The following is a 19,145-nucleotide window of genomic DNA, read 5'->3' on the forward strand; positions in this document are numbered from 1 at the left end:
TAAACTACACATCATCAAAGTCAGAGTTTCTCAACCTGCTGTGGCCTTTGTGCACGCTTGTTGTGCATATTATGTCAATATAGCAAAACATGTGTGTTCTTTTAAATAACATATCCATTCGTTTGTTCCTTTAAATGATCCTGAGAGGTTGAGAAACTTTGCCCAAAGCAATAAAAACCCAAAATACTTTGCATTAACATAGGTAGACCTTTTATAATCAATGTAAGCTCATTTGAAGAGCGTGACCCTCCCTGTGTCCCAAACCCCGCCCCCCAGCTTCCTGTCACATTGTTTTGACACCGACATGTGCGACGTGTATTGCTGTTAAAGTGCTTTCGATTTCAAACCGCTGCAGATTCTCCTGCGACGCTTCAGACCAGGCTGAAGCCCTCGTACTGCTCCACGGCCTGAGTGAGGCGGTGGCGCAGGGTGTCTTTGGTCTGGTAGCGCGGCATGTCCAGCAGGTTGTAGCAGGTGTGGGCCACTGGCAGGTAGTGCTCCTCGGCCGTGGTGGACTGAATGATGATGCGCAAGCTCTCCATGCCGTGGATGGGGATGCGGTCGTTGCCGGTCAGAAACACTGCACATGCCAGACACAGAGGGCGGAGTTAAAAATCAGCATGTGAACATGTTGCTGCTTTAGAACATGTCTGGGTGTCAGAGAGAGAGATGCTTACACAAGAACTGCTTCTTCTTGTCCAGAGGGAACTCGTGGAAAACCTCCCAAAACAATCTGACTGTTGGATGAGTGGCCGTGTATTCACCTTTGTAAACGGCATTCTGCAAAAACCAAAGGGGAAAAAAACGACTATGATGATCCTAGAGTATAAAACATTCATGATTTGACCAACTTTCAGTCAAATCATTCCAACTGTAGACACACAGGACACACACACACATAGAGCACTGGTTTGGCTCCTCCTGTTATAATATGGCTGTTTTTCCCTGCAGACTGGCCGGAGAAACCCCGTTACCTGGTTTCCCTCCAGCTGACCTGCTGCAGATTACTCTGATTGCCACTCACTCACTCACTCACTCACTCACTCACTCCTGTTTAAAGCCTGGATCAGTTCACTGGTATTTGCCAGATTGTTCTGACTTCCTGTCAATAACCTGCAGCCTTCTCAGCCACATTAATGTATTTTGCAGTTTTTAAGCCCTTTCTGTCCCGTTGCTTTTCAAAATAAAAGATTTTATTTTACTTTCGACTGTTTTTGTGTCTACAAAGTTCATTCAGGAATATTATTTTTTAAGTAAAAAGATCAGATCAGGTTTGAGGGATAAAGAATCTTAGTCACAACACATAAGGTTCAGTTTGTCCAAAATGTAGCTGATGGACCAAAGACAAGTCAAACCAATGGCATCTCCAGACATTCTGACTAATGACATCAGAGTCCAAGAACAACTGTAAGTGATGTATTGAGTCACAAGTTTCTGTTCAAGTAAAGTAAAACTTCCAGCTTCATTTGATGAAACATGACCATCATCACATCCAAGGATTTATTCATGATACTGTGTTTCAATCCAACTCTGGGAGTTTACACATGGAGGGAGCTTGAAAACACAATGATGTTTAACGCTGCGTTTGTGTGTGTGGGTATTTGTGTGACGCTCACAGACTGACCTTCTCCATTTCCTCCCAGTCGTAGTTGGTGTTGCCGACCACCATTGCCATCAGCTCTGACGGCTGGAACAGCAGCAGGATCTCACCCCCGCACACCTTCAGGAAACCAGAGGAGAAGGCAGAGTACTGCTCGCTCACCGAGTCTGAGAAGACGTAGCATAGGTAGGCCTCCACAAACTCCTTCCTGAAACACACGCACACACAAACCACACCAAATGAATGATATGATGATGTGTGTGTGTGTGTGTGTGTGAGAGAGACAGCTACATCATCACAGACAGAATTGATCAGGACTCAAAGCATGACTTTGCTACACTGTGTTGTGTGTGTACATGTTTTTCTATCTTTGTGGGGAAACGAGGTTAAAGGGCCTTTTCATTCATCAGTTCAAACACTTCTAATTAATAACAAAATGTTCTATACATGTATAAACGTATATTCCAGTTTAATTGTAATAAGAAATGTACTTTTCCATAGAAAACTGCAGAGCAGTCAGAGATGTTCATTAGGGTCAGGGCACGATGAGAGACCAAAGAAATAATATTATTGTTGTTATTATAAAAACTAGCAAAATTAACTTTTCTTGAGCATTTCTTTGCATTTTCACTCATATTCCGACCGACGCAGCCATCCCACTCCCCGTGCACAATGTAGCTGTTGTGTTACCACTTCAGACGTGCTGTAAAATGAATCACAGGAATGTCTCAGAGAGACTTGTGTAGAGAAGACGAGCTTAATCAGCATTGTCTAGATTAGTGGTTAGCGGCAGCTTTAACGGACAAAAAAAACAATCACATAAAGGAAAAAGTCACGTTTCTAAAATGCAATCCTTCATTTATGCTGGGTTCCATCTGCCTTTACTCTGGAACACACTTCTGATGGAATCTCACAAGTGTTCTCTTTATTTTGATACCAAGATCATTCACACGGAGCGTGTAATTGCAGAGATATCCTCTATTTATTTTGGGCATGTCATTTTCGTGCAGGGTCAGGGATGAAGAGGCTAAAACAACACGTAAACTGAGCTGCAGGGAACAGAAAAGCTCACAAATACACTACACATCCTATTCAAGAATATAAAACACCAAGTTCACAAAACCCTGAGAACATAAACAATCAGCAGTGAAGCCTCAGTCCAAATCAACCCATGTTATGATGTTTTGTGCCACAGCAGTAGACATTTCTCTTATTACAGCTTAATATGCGAATACTGAGAGGGTTTTGCAGGAACAACACGGGTCACTGCCACTCTCACCATCTGTTCAGCACCAGCAGCCAGACATGTTGACACCACCCACCCCACAACTCCTCCACACAACACTGTAATCAATGCCACACACACACACAAGGACGAGCTTAAGAACCAGGCGGGACACAACAGACGCGACGCTTCAAATACCAAAATCTTTTTAACACAAAACATGACCTTCACCCAGAACAACGGGACACAAGCTGCCAGCTGTAAGAGCACACGATAATCTCAGCGCTCAGAGAGAGAAGAAGAAAAACACACAGTCACACCTTTATCTGTCGGAGAGAACAACACTGTCGATTTAGATATATTCATTACACAAAAGGCCTCGTTTCAGAGCGGAGAAACGGTACAGAAAGAGTGTGTGTGTTGAAATGCTGTGCAGGTGTGTTCCGTCGAGCCGCCTCACCTGTTGTTCCTGTCCACACTGATGCATTCTCCACCTGGGATCAGCTCCTTGACCTCTGTCACACCGTAATTCTCCCTGGTGATCTGGGGTTTAAACGCAGCACACACGCAGCAAATCTTAGATTAAAGTGTTAATGTGGAGGCAAGAGTGGAGTTTGTTAGCTATAGAGCTGATAATGCGGCAGCTATCAGGATAAAGGAGTAATCTGAGTGTTGCTTGTTAACGAATAATCCCACAAAAAGACCAAAATCTGCAGTGAAATCAAACTATCCACTGTGATGGGATGGAGAAAAATTCATGCTTTCACCCACCACTGCAGCACACACTGCCCTTATGCCTTAACACTCACAAGTGAACTACAGTTTCACATCTTTCAATGAAACCACCATCAGAACGTCTGAAAACACTGAGACGTTTTTGTCTTTTTGGTGGATAAATATAGAATTGCTATATAATTATGCTTCAGGGTGCCGTTAATAAGAGTCACAGAAAAGTAATGCTCACAGCAAAGTTGAGAAGAAACGTCTCCTCCACGTCACCTCCTTCATAGTCCAGGAGCTGTTGTAGACTCCTGCAGAGAGTCAATGGAAAGAATGAGGCAAAAGTTTAAACTTGTCATGATGGTGCTGTTGAAAGCGATTACTGATTAAAATAACAGGATAAGCCTTGCTTTCACTGCTGTTCTCCGGGCCATAAACAGGAAAAATGACGACTCGGTTGAACTCGTGCCACGTCTGCCCTGTTTGACTTTTAAAATGAAAACCAGGGATCAAGAAGATAATACTATCTATTCTATTAGATATTTAGTGGTCACATAATGGCTATTAATAAGAAATGACTCACAGGGAGTGCCATGCTGGTTTTCCTGCTAAGAACAAGCTGGATATTCAACACCCAAACACAGGAAACCTGGAAAGTGGACACACTGGCTTCCAAGGGAAACGCTAATTAGTCACAGAGGACGGATTGTTATTGTCTCACAGCGGAGTGCATTTTGTGGTGTTTTTGAAAACACTGAACAAATGCAATGAATCTTTACACAATGTGTTATCTTTGTTGTCAGTGTGAGGTTTCCGCTGTGATGACCTGAACCGCTCAAACATCTACACCAGTCAAAATAACAGTGCAGCATATGCGATATCATTTTTGAGGTTGTGTTGTCTTTAATGGCAACACAATATTTGTATCTTTCCAAAGACTAATCTCAAAATCAATAGTCAACTGGAGACAATTAGGCTCCGAGGAAACACTAACCCTCCCTGCTGAAGATTTAATAAAGAGGCTTTTCCAAGGGCAGAGCATAAAAACACTGGTTGTGTAAGGGGGGGACACACTGTTGCACCCTGATGACAAAAAATAAAGAGCTACTTTTTATTTGTCAAACAAAAACAGGATGAAGGACTGTTGTTTAACCATTTTGCATGATTTAGTTATGTGGACTAACAGGAAACACGAGACACAATGGCCGAACCAGATTATTTGGACTGGAGCAAAATATGACCGCAGTTACCTGGCCTCAGTGGGGGAGAGTTCCTTGAAGTCCTCCAGCATTGGTGATACATTCAGCAGCTTCTTGTAGAGGGCTAGGGGGAAGTGGAGGTCTACCACAATGGAGTTATAGATGGCCAGACCGCAGATGATCCCGATCAGGTGAAACCAGTTCTGCTCTACAAAACACTAGAGACACAGAGAGGAAAACAACTTATTTCCACTGCCTTTCTGGCACAGCTGCAGTTGCAACTGTCCAAAAACATAACATTTAATATACAGTGTGTGTCTATACATATAGATAGATAGATAGATAGATAGATAGATAGATATAGATATATATATATATATATAGAGAGAGAGAGAGAGAGTAAATACCTAAATAAATATTTGTGAGGTAACTGAGTGGTGACTGAGCCTATGATCACTGAGGCATGTCATAAACACAACTTAATTATTCAAATGATATAGTTAGTTTTTTCACCATCACCTAAAATCCGGTGACTTTATGTGGTAAATGAACCTTCAGCTTGATACTACAGAACATAATATACCAGTCAGATTATCCTTTAACCTTTGAACCAACCAGTTCAGATATGAGTATATTCTTGAAAAAATACATTTAAACTTTGAATGCCAATATGAAAAAGTCAAATGTTTTACAGTTCTAGGAACACCTTAGGTCTAAGATAAATTAAATCATTATTTATAAAATAAAGGTATGTGACATTGCATAGACAGGGAAACAGGTTATTGAAAAGGTCAGGGACTGATTTTGATGATGATTTTCAGAGTTCAAGGATGTTTTCCCCTTATAGGTCAGTGTTTTGTAAACCACAGTGTGTCCACTGACCGTACGAGTACGAGTGTGATTATAGAAACACAGGCACAGTTGCTGTTCTTGGAAATGCACGACAAACAATACTGCAGGTCAGACAAAGGTCAATGGAATCATCCTGAAGATCTATCACAAGATTACTGCAATCAAATGTCCAACAAAGGAAAAGGAAGCTTCTAATTAAAGAGTGATTCTGAATTTAAAGTCAGTGACAAACTTAAATGCTGCTCTCTCTCTCATCCAGAGAAAGTGTGTAAGTTTAGACAAACTTAACCCTGGCAATTGAAAATGATTATTATTATTATTATAAATATCTTCATCAATAAGGAAATGCTCAGTGTTTCTTTGTGTGCAGCTGCAGTTCTTCAAAAGGAAAATAAAGGCATTAAAAATGTTTATGCTGCATTAACGGTGTGAGATACACTTAAACACAGAGTCACAGAATTCACTTATCACTAATAATACATTTTGATTTAGAAGAAGGCACAGCTTTTGAGTACTTACTTTGTCTGAGAACCACAGCAGGTTGGAATCTTTGTAATGGGTGAACATCCCATAAACAGGATCCATCAGCTCCTTTAACAGCAGCAGGAAAAACTCTTTAGTCACTCCCCCTGCATCTATGGCCTCCTCTCCATCAAAGATCACCTGGAAAAATAGAGGAAGACGATGAGAGGAGCACAGAAGGTGCAGCATTAGTGAGACATCTTCATCGTCTTACCTTGAGCGGCTTCTTGAGGTCCACGTCAGAGTACATGGTGAGCTCACGCAGAGTATCACTTACTAAATAGTTCCTGCGCACATGGAGCACCAGATAAGGATTTCTGGCAAGTTGGGGTTCCAGTGTGAGCAGCATGAAGACGTTGTGTAGGTTTGCACCACTTACTGCCATCTTTGGAACAGTCGCAGGCACAAGTGGGAAAAGAAATACACAATTTAAAAAAAAAAATACCACATGAACATATTTCAGTACAATCCAGATATGATACGACAAACAAAAGAACTCAGATATTAGCAGCAGGTACCTGCATTTGCAGTTCAGCATCTGTTTGCAGCATAGTTGTCTTGGCTTGGGCGTTCAGTATGAACGGGTAGGCACATAGGTTCACTGAGGGAAAGTCACTCTGCAGATAAAAGATGTGGCTCAATTATTATACTTATATACTTATATACTTATACTTATAAATAAACCAGAAATCTGACTTGGACGTGTACGGTCACTGCTGGATTCTAGTACCTGAGACGGGGATGATTCCATTTTCTAGAGAAAGGAAATGAGAAAAAGAGCAATGTGATTTAAGCTCACTTTAACACAGAGGAAGGTAAAGCAATAGCAATGTCACCGAGAACATGATCAAATATTCACTGAGCTATAGAGACTTTTCTAAGAATTGGGACACATGTTGGATAACAGGAACTGACTGACAGGTACACCACACCCACAAGCAGTTATGAAGAGCAAATATTATGCAGTGTGTGTGTGTGTGTGTGTGTGTGTATACTGAGTAACACGGAAGTGCGACATAGCCAGAGACTTGGAGTACTCACAATCTCAGCTTTATTCAGAAACCATTTGAGGTAGTCTTCCTGAATGTCCACCAGGCTGGTGATGTCTGGGATGTAAAAGCAGTTGTACTCCACATGGTGGGCCTTTATGTTTACCTGGGAACATGAAACACAAAGACTAATGTTAACAGCTGGAAATGTCACAGTATACAACATAACACCTCAAGTCACCTCAGCAGGTACTAAGAACACATTTCCCCTTCAGACTGTTGTGAGGAACAATGCAAGGTTATAATAGTGTTGGATTTTTCATTAGTTTTATCTTTGCTTATCTTTTTGTTTTTAAAATGAGTTTTAATTCGTTTTTAGAGTGGGTTTGCTAGTTTTTATTAGTTTTAGTTTTTGTAATATGGAGTATTTATCAGGTGCAAAAAGTATTATGTCATACAAACCCAACAAAAGATGCCATTTTAAAGGTTTATTAGGACAAATGAACAACCATATGAACCACCAACATAAATAATAATAAATGACCTTAATGAGACACATATCACATTGTTTGTGAGCCACAAGCGCAATGTGAGGAAAAACTTAAAAATAATAAAAGACTAGAGGTTTGATTCACTTGGATGAACCAACTCAACCCAATTAACTACATAACGAATGTTATGTTTAACTTTTCAACTTCAACTACAGCCTTGCTGTATGCCCCACACTGTAAACGACAACAAATTAAAAACATTTTATTATGAATGAATGAAATCGCTGTCTCAAATACAACCTTTAAAAATTGCCGGTAGAGAAAAAAAATGAATACATGAACCCAAAATGATTATTTGTGAAATAAATGTACACAAACTAAGCACATTTTCACTACGATGTTAGTTTTGTAAACACACAATTCAGTTTCAGTTATTTATCTTTTTTTTTAACTCTAGTTTTTAGTTTAAAGAAAAAAAATTAATTTTAGTTTGTGTTATTTCGTTAACTAATAACCTTGAAACAATGCAGGGTGGATGGGGTGGGAGGAGGAGGAGGAGGAGTAACTTATGTGGTTACCTTGTGGAGTTTTTCCAGCAGCCTCAATGTAGCAACAAAATAGTTCTCATAGAACACCGGCACAAGCAGCGTCTTTCCTCCTGTTAGCATAAACACCACAATGCGCTTGTACATGTCAACCATTCTGGTAAACACGCTGCTGTCCACAATGCACCACCAGTTGTCTGCAGGAAAAGAGAAACAAATGAGAAAATACCTTTAAACGACATAGAAACATGAACATGCGAGAGGACTCGTGAGTTCAAATGTGTGTTAAACAGCAGCACACTGCACTACAGAACCCGAAGCCCCTTACACCAGGTGCTTCATGAAGTGACGTAGACAGTGGAATGCTAAAGGTAACATCACCTAAAGCAGCTTCATCTCTTTTTAGGTGTGTTTGCATATTCAGACCAGACTGGTCCCCAGTCTGTATTTTCTTGCTTGATGTTGTGTTTAAATATTCACTGAGATGAATGAGGACACTGGCATACCATATTGTAAGTTAACCCTCTTATGACATCATGATAATGAGGCCGCCTGGATTTATTTTGATTTTATGGCTGTAGAATTGTCAAAAAATGTTCAATGATCCAAGATAACTTTCACTTTCGATATCTGGCAGTTTTTCAACTGTTTAGGAATTACGGTACTGAGAGGCTGACGTCACAAACGTGCAACACGCTGGTGAATCTTGTCTGTGGTTCAAGTATATGGGCGCAAAACTCTTTTTCTCTGCTTTCCGATATCCATCCTCCACATGAGGGTCGCAGGGGGTGCCGTGCCAATCTCAGCGGACATAGGGCGAAAGGCGGGGTCACACCCTGGACCGATCGCCAGTCTATAGTCTAGGAGTTACGGTGATGAGAAGTACGCATGCCAAATCCTGTCAGCGACGACAGGACGGTAACAGAAGGGTTAATGTGGTGCAATGTCACATGGTGTTCCGTGCGTGGCATGACGGGACATCATGCTCTGTGTTGTTGGTATGATGATTGGTGCAAAAAAAAGATTTCTAGTGTGTTCAGTGTGATACCCAATACTTTGCTGGGGTTGGTGTCGAGCCGCAGGATGGCCATTGCCAGTGGGATAGTGAGGCGGATGTAGTTATTGGAGTCCTGCAAGGCCGGACACTCAGACAAGATGAGGTAGATCCTCATGGCCTCGACATCAGGAGGAGAGTGTGGTAGCTGAGGGATCAACAGACTCTCAAAACTCTTTATGGCCTAAAGAAATGATTGGACACAAAAATCATATTAACATAAGAAACCAAACTTGTTGTAAACCAGAGATATTTTCCAGGCCAAAAACAACTTGGATCCACGAGTCAGATAAAGTAAAATATCACTCAATTTTGACACAAGTCATTAGTGGTTTGGAATGCGGCCTTCATGTTGGGCTGAGATGCACGTTTACATTTACTAAACCCAACATTACTGAGCTTATGTTAGAGGTTCTGAATCAGTCATGTGTTTTCAGACAAGGATCTGTGGCAAAACTTGATGTACATTTAAAAAAAAAAAAAAAAGCACAGAATTCACGCTAAATGCAAGCTTTTTTCACTCAAAACAAACAACAGTCATGACAGTTGTGAGCTGTTGCTCCATGAAACCAAACCAATGAACCAACATGTGATACAATTCTCTGTAGGGAAGAGGAAAGAAGTAGTTGGGTTATAGTCTTCATGGCTACAGCGATGCAGGACACTTCATATTACTCACACTAATTTGATCTTGTGTTCATAATAACATCAGCTTTTAAGACGCCATCATTAGGGGCCCTGAGCTGAGGCACTACCACATACTGCTACTGTACATATGGGTGATCTTGTAATACAGCAAACTAGGTTTGGAAGAAAAAAAGTGTCAATAAAACTTTATTTATAACCAGTACCTGCTCCAGAAGTTCAGAGAAAGCTGGTTTGCTGAGTGTCTCAAATATCAGTCGTACAGAGTTGAGATCAATGCCTGGGATCTTTGGGTTGGTTTTGAAGTGTGTATCATCACTATGGAAAGCAAACAAACATGATTATCTGGACCATCTGTGAAATCTCAGGGAGCAGTAACAGGACAAAAATAGGCCACAGCTCAGAATCCGAGACTTTGTGGCAAAGCCTTTATGTTGCTTTGGATCAAACGTCCATCTATTCCAGCTGGCCATGTGGCACAACACAATGGTAGGTGAGCTGTCACAAAACCAAGAAAACCCAGAGCTTTGAGGACAGCAACTGTTTACTATGTAAGCCTTTTTTTTTACATTGTTACAACACAGGCTTTTACTTAGTTATAGCACAAATACCATTAGACATGATGCTATGGAATGACATAAGATTGGAAAGTCTGTGATACATCTGTCAAGAGCCCTCTTCTGTATGGACCCACTACATTTAAAGACTGATCTTAAAGAAACATTAAATGTAACACTGAAGAAATGACTCTATGTTATAAACAACAACAGAACATCCCACAGCTGTTTCTCTCACGTATAAACCCAGAGAACAATGGATTCCAGTATAATTTAAGACTTATGGATCAGCAGTAAAGTACTGCGGTATCAGAGCTGGTCTGTGCACACAAACCTATCTATACTTAGGCTGGATTTGTCTTTGATGACTTCAGAAATCTCATCTTCATGGCATGTTTTGAATATTATATCAATTACTAATACGTAATTCATTACTAAGTACAGCGCTTGAATAAACGTTCTTGGTAGCTTTGGTTTCTCAGCTGTTTTTGCAGACAGTGCAGTATTAAAAGTGTCATCTGTCTCCAGGCGTCTATTTTTCCACCCTCATGTTCTCCACAGTGTATTCTCAGAACACGATAAGTATCTGCTGATGAGATGATAGAACAGAACAGTCACAGACTAATGGTCAGAGATATTGGAGTGCGTTCCCAGCACTGACACTATGAGTGAGAACGCTGTTTGTGACAAGCAAAGCAAGTGGGGAGCCTGTGAGTTCCCTGGTGAATGAGTTCCCATGGAGTCTCGCTTACACACAAGTCTGTGCATTTAACCACGTGGTATCATTGGTTACATAATATGCATTTATTTTTTTATTACATTAGGGTATAAGTGGCAGAATGGCCATAACAAACCTACTGAGATGACATTCTTTGATTAATATTATTAACTAAAATGAACCGCTGTGTGCCAGATTGCTAGGAGACGTTTGAGCAAAAATGAAGATGGAAAGTGTAATTAAACTGCCAAGTGTGACTGTGGGGTTGTACTGTCTGTCACCTGCCTGGACCAAGTCCAAAGATCCTGTACACTATGTGCTGTACTTTCTTTATTGGCAGAACACACAGAGGAAGAATAGTCCAGCTATGCGCAGATGCCTCGACAGACATTTTCCATCTGTTATGTACAGGAGAGTCATTGTTACCGCCTTAATTAAATGTTACATAATCACCGTGGGAATGTTAGGCAAGACATGTCCTCTCCTTTCATTCAACTATTTAGTTAAATAGATTGTTGTCTCTCTACTTTTTGATCATTTTATGTTGCGTTTTATGTACACTCTTGCAGTATTTTGCTCCATTACGCTCATTATGGGGCCACACGGTGGTGTAGTGGTTAGCACTCTCGCCTTGCAGCGAGAAGACCCCGGTTGGAACAAGGGCCTTTCTGCATGGAGTTTGCATGTTCTCCCCGTGTGTGCGTGGGTTCTCTCCGGGTACTCCGGCTTCCTCCCACAGTCCAAAAACATGCAATGTGGGGATTAGGTGAATTGGACACTCTAAATTGACCGTAGGAGTGAGTGTGAGAGTGAATGGTTGTTTGTCTCTATCTGTGTGTGGCCCTGCGATGGACTGGCGAACTGTCCAGGGTGTACCCCGCCTATCGCCCGATGTAGCTGAGATTGGCACAGCACCCCCCGCGACCCTCTGGTGGAGGATAAAGCGGTTAGATGATGACTGACTGACTGACTGACGCTCATTATGATTGTTGCGTCAATGCATGCTGCTATGTTACACTAAGCCTACCAACAGCTCCTGTGTAAGGAAACCTTACCTTTGGTCCAAGAAGCTGGCATTCCAACAAGCCGTGGAGGAGAGTTGAATTATAATGTCACTGAGCAGAAAGACAAAGCAAAAAAGTATCAACTTTGTTCAAAGAAAATGAAATATTATAGCCAAATTAAATGACTTTACTGCCAAATTTGTGACTTACTTTGTGACACTTGAATCTGTGCTGTACATCAGTTTTAACCGCCAAGAATTTAACTTTTCATAATTGATTGGGGAGAGGCTTTTACCGACATTAAATACTCTGAAGTCTTCTGGGGGTGCTGAGCTCTGAAGAGAAACAGTCACAACATAACAACATTAGGTAGCTCAGTACAGTTCAGTACACACCGAGAGAGGGGGGGGTGAGTCTCTTTCCTCCATAATTATAAAATGCATAAGAAATGCCTGAGGTCTGAATATTGTGCAGCAAAGCTTATTTGCATAATGTCTTTATCTGTGCAGAATATTATCTGGACATATGCAGCAAACATTTGCACTATATACTGTAATGTGCCCACACAAGAACTGATAAAAGCTTTGCCCTGAATGCCACCATGTGGTGAAACATGGTAACTATAGACACACAATGCTTACTTTTAGTGTTGAATGTTTAGTGATGGTAAACAGATGATGCAGATGAGAGGACTAAACTATTGTGTTAAATCTTACAAACAGAAAAACAGAAAAATACTCTAGCTGCTCTACCACTATAGATACTGATGATCATAATACACTAAAGTAATCTCTCAACTTTAACACCTTTAACTCAGTCTTTTTCAGCTTACAGTATTAGTTTTTACATATCATCATCTTCAGACACAAATACCTCTGGAATTTAGAGTAGATAATTATTGGCAACATTGTAAATTATGATTCAAATAATGTTGCATTAAACAACTGTTTAACAAAGAATCAATGGAACCAGCAGGTTAATAAAAGTCACACTGACAATAAAAACTCTGGATTAATTAAAGTAGTACAATGAGACACACATACCTGTTCATTAGAGTACAATAGGAAACTATGGTCTCCCCCACAGATGATTTTGTTCACTGTGTATTGTTTTGATTCTAATGAATACAGATAAGATCAAATGTGTTAGCAGGTTAGTATTCTATAACAAATAAAACAAACAAATTCAACAAATATTAAGGATATTAAGAATAAAGGATAAAGGGGTTTCCTCGGACCCACAGCCAATAGATTGTCAGTAAACACTTTCAAATAACAAGCAATTCTGATATTTTGTAAAACAAGCTGCTGTGGATTTATCCTTTCCATTTCCTTTTCCTCCCACCTCTCCTCCACTGTGGTCAAGTGATTGCTCATTGTGTCTCTATAATAATTGTAAGTCCTTAAATATTGTGTCAATGCAACTGTCCTCCAAAAAATATAATATACATCCATTATCTACTGCTTTATCCTCCACCGGAGGGTCGTGCTGTGCCAATCTCAGCCGGCATAGGGCGATAGGTGGGGTCACACCCTGGACAGTTCGCCAGTCCATCACAGGGCCACACACACATAGAGACAAATTTCATTTCATCTCACATTCACACCTACGATCAATTTAGAGTGACCAATTTACCTAATCCCCATGTTGCATGTTTTTGGACTGTGGGAGGAAGTCGGAGAACCCGGAGAAAACCCACGCACACACGAGGAGAACATGCATACTCCATGCAGAAAGACAAGAGTGCTAACCATTACATATAATATCCATTATATCTATAAAATAACATAGATTTAGATATAAATTCTTATTTCCCAGAGTCAAAAACCGAATGTTTTTCCCTCCTACAGGCCAGGCATGTGTAAAAAGCCTTTTTACAGACTGCTCTACTTACCTGGTCTGTGAAAACCACCAGCGAGGAAACTGTTCTTCACAGGAAACGGGCTTCTAGCATCCCCGAAGAGCCCTGTGCCGAGCTGGCCGTGGCTGTTACAACCAAATGCATAGACTATACCAGAGGAAGGCACAAATGCCAACGTGTGGTGCCTGACAAAGGGAACATTTCAGTAAGACAATTTACACCGCACAAGAGACAAAACCATACTCTGTCAGTGCATTCCAATACAATACTTTTACATTGATAGTTTGGGCTGGGTGATAATATTAACCAGCATATCATTTTCCTCAATAGCAATGCTAACAAAAGCTAAATATACACAGTATATTGATATTGATGCTTGTGTTCTGCTTAGCACAGTGAGAGGTTTGTCACAAATTGTTCTACTACTGATTTGTTTCACTCTTTATATGTTTGTTATTTTATGCCTACACTACTCATGATAATATCTGATGTCAACGAAGAGATCATTCTTATTATGATATTAAGTCTTGGTCATGTAGCCTTATATGCAACTCCAGAAACAACATTTAAGACTTCAAGAAGACAGACTATATTGCTGGATAAAAAGAACTTGTTGTAGGTTTAGAGTGGGAAGTACCTGCCACAGGTGATCTGGGAGACCTCAGTGCCCATGAGCTCAATCACTCGTCTGGGTAAAAGTTCATTGTTGTTGGAGCCGTGACCCAGCTGACCCCACGTGCCATCTCCAAATGTAAACAAGCCGCCATCCTGCCAGAAAACAGTTTACAGATTTATACAGACCTCTTTCACAACTCACACACTTAAAGCTGCCGTGTCAGGTGGTGGATTAAGGTTGTCACACACACAAAATCTGGCTGGAATAAGATTTTGTATCCACAAAGTCACACACCCATCTATCACTTCTTTATTTCAATGTAATAAACATTACAATACATTCAGAATATGTGGGTATTTACTGTACCGGTGTCATCAATATCCGTACCTTTGTGAGTGCTGCAGTGTGTTCGTCGCCACAGCTGATGTAAACAACTTTTTGAGATCTCAAAAATTTGATGTGGCAAGGGACAGCACGGTCTGAGGACAAGAATGTAAACAAACAAGAAAAGTCACATTGGTGTACATTTGTGCTAATCTAATGTATTTAAAGGAATCTGAACTGTCACTGCTGCATTCTCTTTCTTATTGCTGGATTATTCTGCGGTTACAACCTTGTCTATCATTGAGACCCAATTGTCCCGCTCTGTTTTTGCCCCAGCCAAACACAGCTCCAGACAAGGAGAGGGCAAAGCTGTGGTCTCCTCCAGCAGTTATCTGTGCCAATGGAATTCCTGCCAGAGACTTCAGGGGGTGAGGGAACAGTTTGCTGGGCTCTCCTTTACCCAGGCCAAGCTGACCACTGGTGTTCTGGCCCCATGTGAACAGCTGGCCATCTGGGTGGGAGGAGACAGATAAGACTTGTTGTATTATACAGTCTGTACCACATCGATGACTGGAACACAGTATGAGCTAATACACAAGATGCATTTGGTGATGTGGTGCACCATTCTCACTTCAGCTACAGATAGAAACAGATATGAGTTCGACTCTAACCTTGCTATCCTTAACTTAACACACAACCATCTCAAGTACAAAGACAAATTTACCATCCATGCAGTCCCAACTGTTTAATTACTGTCACTTACTGAGATAAATAAAACTCTTAAAAACAAGATTCTTGTCATCGAGGATAATAAAATGTCTAATTATTTTTCATTCAGTCTGCAGCGATTTAAATACTTCTTGGAAAAAAATCTGAATCTCAAAATCAAGCATGTAGAGAACAAAAAGAAAACGGAATATGCCCAAGATCAATTTTAGGTTTTGTGGTGTTAGGTTTGGATATGTACAGTAAATTCTTGCATGGAAACAAGTTTCTAGATCTGAACAGTGTCGGCGTGCAGTGAAGACGCTGTGAATATCACACCTCTAGAAAGTGCGATGCAGTGCTGATTTCCACACATGACTTGGGAGATGTGATGGTCATACAGTCTTTTGACCAACCTAAGCAAAACAGGAAAAACAATTCTTTATTTAACATTTACATTATGATGTTGTTTTCACACTGAGAACAGGCTTAAAAAAACAACTACATTTTCTTGCAAAGTTTATTTCCTAACTAAAACTAAAAGCATGACTTCTACCTCGGGATTCGAACAGCCACCTCTGCAGTCCCCAGGCCAAGTTGACCCCCTTCACCAGCCCCCCAGGCAAATACTTGACCATGCTCGTTCACCGCCATAGAATGGGCCCAACCGCTCGACAACGTTGTTATCTTCTGCGTATCCAGAGCTGCTACTGCCTCTGTGGAGAGGACGGTGAGTTCGTCAGTGAGGCAACGAGCTGAACTTCTTCATTTTGCAAACACTAAACCAGCTCATTATAAGATTTTGTTCATCCACACTGAATGAACTTTTGATTTAGACTATCACTGTAGTGTGTCAGTGTGCAACCTACGTACAACAAATGGAATTTAATCACGTTTTAGACTCTGTTAAATCATAATACAGTGATAGTGCTCTCATGGACCCAACCCATGCAAGGCATGAAACACCGGTATTTTATCTCTGGGCCCTGAGATTCAGATTGAATACAATAAAAATGAAACTGCACAATGAAGGTGGACAGTCTCCAAACTGAGTAGGCAGTAGAAAGTGCAAATGAAGTTTCCTGGTTTCCTGCTATAAAGCAGATTTTACACAGAAGAGTTATTGGGTTAAACAAGCTACAAGCACAGAGTAAGGTGTTCATAATAAAGCTTCACCCACATCCGCATTGCACATCACACAACTTTCCACCCACATGTTACCAGCACAGACCTATTAATGTCTCCAATCACTTCACAAGCTACGAGTGTTTCAAATGTAGAAGTGGCCATATGGTAGCTGCAGACAATACTTATATAACTTGTTTTATATTCACTCATCTTCTCCCACTTTATCTTCCACATGAGGGTTCGGAGGGTTGCTGGTGCCAATCCCAGCTGACATAGAGCGAAAGGCGGGGTACATCCTGGACAGGTTGGAGACAAACAACCATCCACTCTCACACTCACACCTACAGTCAATTAGAGTGTTAAATTTGCCTAGTTATTTTATATTATTAAAAATGCAATAGCTATTAATCTAAATTTGACATTGCCATATTTTACTAGGTGCATTTGCCTACATACTGTAGATGTTCAGCCATTCAGGTTGTGTGACATGCAGCAAGTTTTAAACTCAACTTCAGGTAAACAGACTTGACATCTAGTGTCAAGTCTGTTTTCAAGTCATTTATTGTATTCAAGTCATCATGAAATAAGTATTATTATTATGAGAGTATATCTACCAAAGTAAGTCAAGTTGCACCTGCAACACTATAGGCTCATTATGTCTTGAGAAAATCGTTTGAAAATTAAACTGTAACGCTATCCAATCACTACCAAAACAAACAGCCTTTACGAAAACACAACATCATGTTCACACCCTTATTTTCACATGCTTGGAAACTTTCCCCACACACCTACTGAAAGCACTGCCCACGGTGGTGAAACATGCAATATGTAATGATTAAAAAAGAGCTGGTTAACGTGTTGCTCACACGCTAAACTAACCTGGGCAAGTCCCTGGTTTGTTGTGGCCCAGCTGGCCCCAGCTGTTGGAGCCACATGAGTACACAGTACCATCATGCAGCAGGAACAATGAGTGTTGCCCTCCACATGCGACTTCTTTCAGTCCTCTGCCACTGAACACATGACAGTTCCTTGGCTCAAACACAAGGTTCCTCTCCAGACCGATACCCAACTGTCCATCTCTTGCGTTACCCCAGCACAGCATGTTGGCAAGGGGAGAGGGGGATGATCACCAATCTGAAGAGGCAGGCTGGCCAGATGGATGAAGACTATAATGTTCAGGCTTAAGATCAGCCCCACTTTCTCCTCTTCATACACATTTCAGCCCTGGAAAAACGAAAACAAGTGAGGGAGAGTGACACATGTATGAACCCTTGTGATGTTTTAAGATTAAAGTGAGGATAGATTTAGAGGTAGGTGTGGCCGTTTATGAGAATGATGTAAGGGTTACTGTATGACAGGAGAACATGCAGTGTTTAAATAAAACCTGACAGCATAATCCCATCTTAAGACGCTCCAAGGAGTCCAGCCTTATTGCCAGTACATGCATGTTACTATCTCAGTTAACCAAAGGTTAAAAGAAAATCACAATAATAAAAGAAGAGGTGAAAGTAGGTGTAAGGGACCAGGATCTCCAAATAAATTTGTATGGAAAATATACAGGCACCCAACTGCCAATTTCTTAGGTATACATATATCACATCTTAACTTAAGTTATTATTGGAGTTTAAACATTTTAAATGTTTAGTCAAGGAAATAAAAGGAATTGGAATCTATTGCTGAAAAGACTGAAGACGACTTTGGGGAAACACTAACTCATCATAGCCTGTAAAACATTGTTCAAACACCTTCCGTTTAAACATAATTTACAAAGTGTTTATAAACAAATGAGTCGTTATTAGACAACCAGGAAAATATAATTAATTTCATTAAACAAAGGAGGTATTAAAGTTAGCTGTTGGTGGACAAGGAGGAAGAAGGACCTGTCATTAATGAATACGGTAATAGTACCAACGCTGTAATATACTGACCAGCTGCTTGAGTTAGTAGATGGGTCTATGTCTATGTCATCAGACAAGACACAGAAACACAATATCCAAACTAAACATATCCATTGACACTACCGGGTTAAACCCTTCACTAGCGAACCCACACGAATGAAAACGACCCTTACAAGTCCGTTACTAGTTAGCTAACTAAGCATAGCAAGCTACAGTAACGATGACTGTCAGTCTTAAAGCTAAGAACAGAAACGCATTTTACACCGATGTCTACGTAGTAATTAAGGATGCGTTGTGTAATACGTAGCTTGTTGAAAAATTAAGGACATAATGATAATCATAATAACAAGGGGGTGTTTACCTAGGCGGATGCATCCTGAAATTGGGCGTCTGATCTCGGTTCAGCTCAGAAAACAAACGCGGAAGTGACATCGCTCATACGTCACCTTACGTCACAGGGTGTGATTGGTCTGTTTTCTCCCCTGTGTGTAG

At 40.7% G+C, this 19,145-nt stretch overlaps 1 protein-coding gene across 1 annotated transcript; it reads right to left on the bottom strand.

Moving 5' to 3' along the window:
* Positions 1 to 269: 269 nt before the first annotated feature.
* Positions 270 to 19,072, bottom strand: herc3 (HECT and RLD domain containing E3 ubiquitin protein ligase 3). Its single transcript, XM_044028598.1, has 25 exons — positions 19,015 to 19,072; positions 17,635 to 17,979; positions 16,184 to 16,343; positions 15,967 to 16,043; positions 15,212 to 15,433; positions 14,986 to 15,077; positions 14,620 to 14,750; positions 14,016 to 14,167; positions 13,165 to 13,238; positions 12,332 to 12,456; positions 12,173 to 12,232; positions 10,049 to 10,160; positions 9,192 to 9,381; positions 8,177 to 8,340; positions 7,160 to 7,273; positions 6,849 to 6,872; positions 6,637 to 6,735; positions 6,333 to 6,503; positions 6,116 to 6,259; positions 4,796 to 4,962; positions 3,790 to 3,856; positions 3,286 to 3,368; positions 1,625 to 1,808; positions 678 to 780; positions 270 to 580 (listed from the first exon to the last, which is right to left on the bottom strand). The coding sequence occupies exons 2-25, from the start codon at positions 17,855 to 17,857 to the stop codon at positions 372 to 374; spliced, it is 3,147 nt and encodes a 1,048-aa protein (XP_043884533.1). The 5' UTR covers positions 17,858 to 17,979; positions 19,015 to 19,072; the 3' UTR covers positions 270 to 371.
* Between the last annotated feature and the right edge of the window lie 73 nt (positions 19,073 to 19,145).

Source organism: Solea senegalensis, linkage group LG6 (genome assembly GCF_019176455.1).
Source record: "Solea senegalensis isolate Sse05_10M linkage group LG6, IFAPA_SoseM_1, whole genome shotgun sequence".
NCBI classification, from domain to species: Eukaryota; Metazoa; Chordata; class Actinopteri; order Pleuronectiformes; family Soleidae; genus Solea; species Solea senegalensis.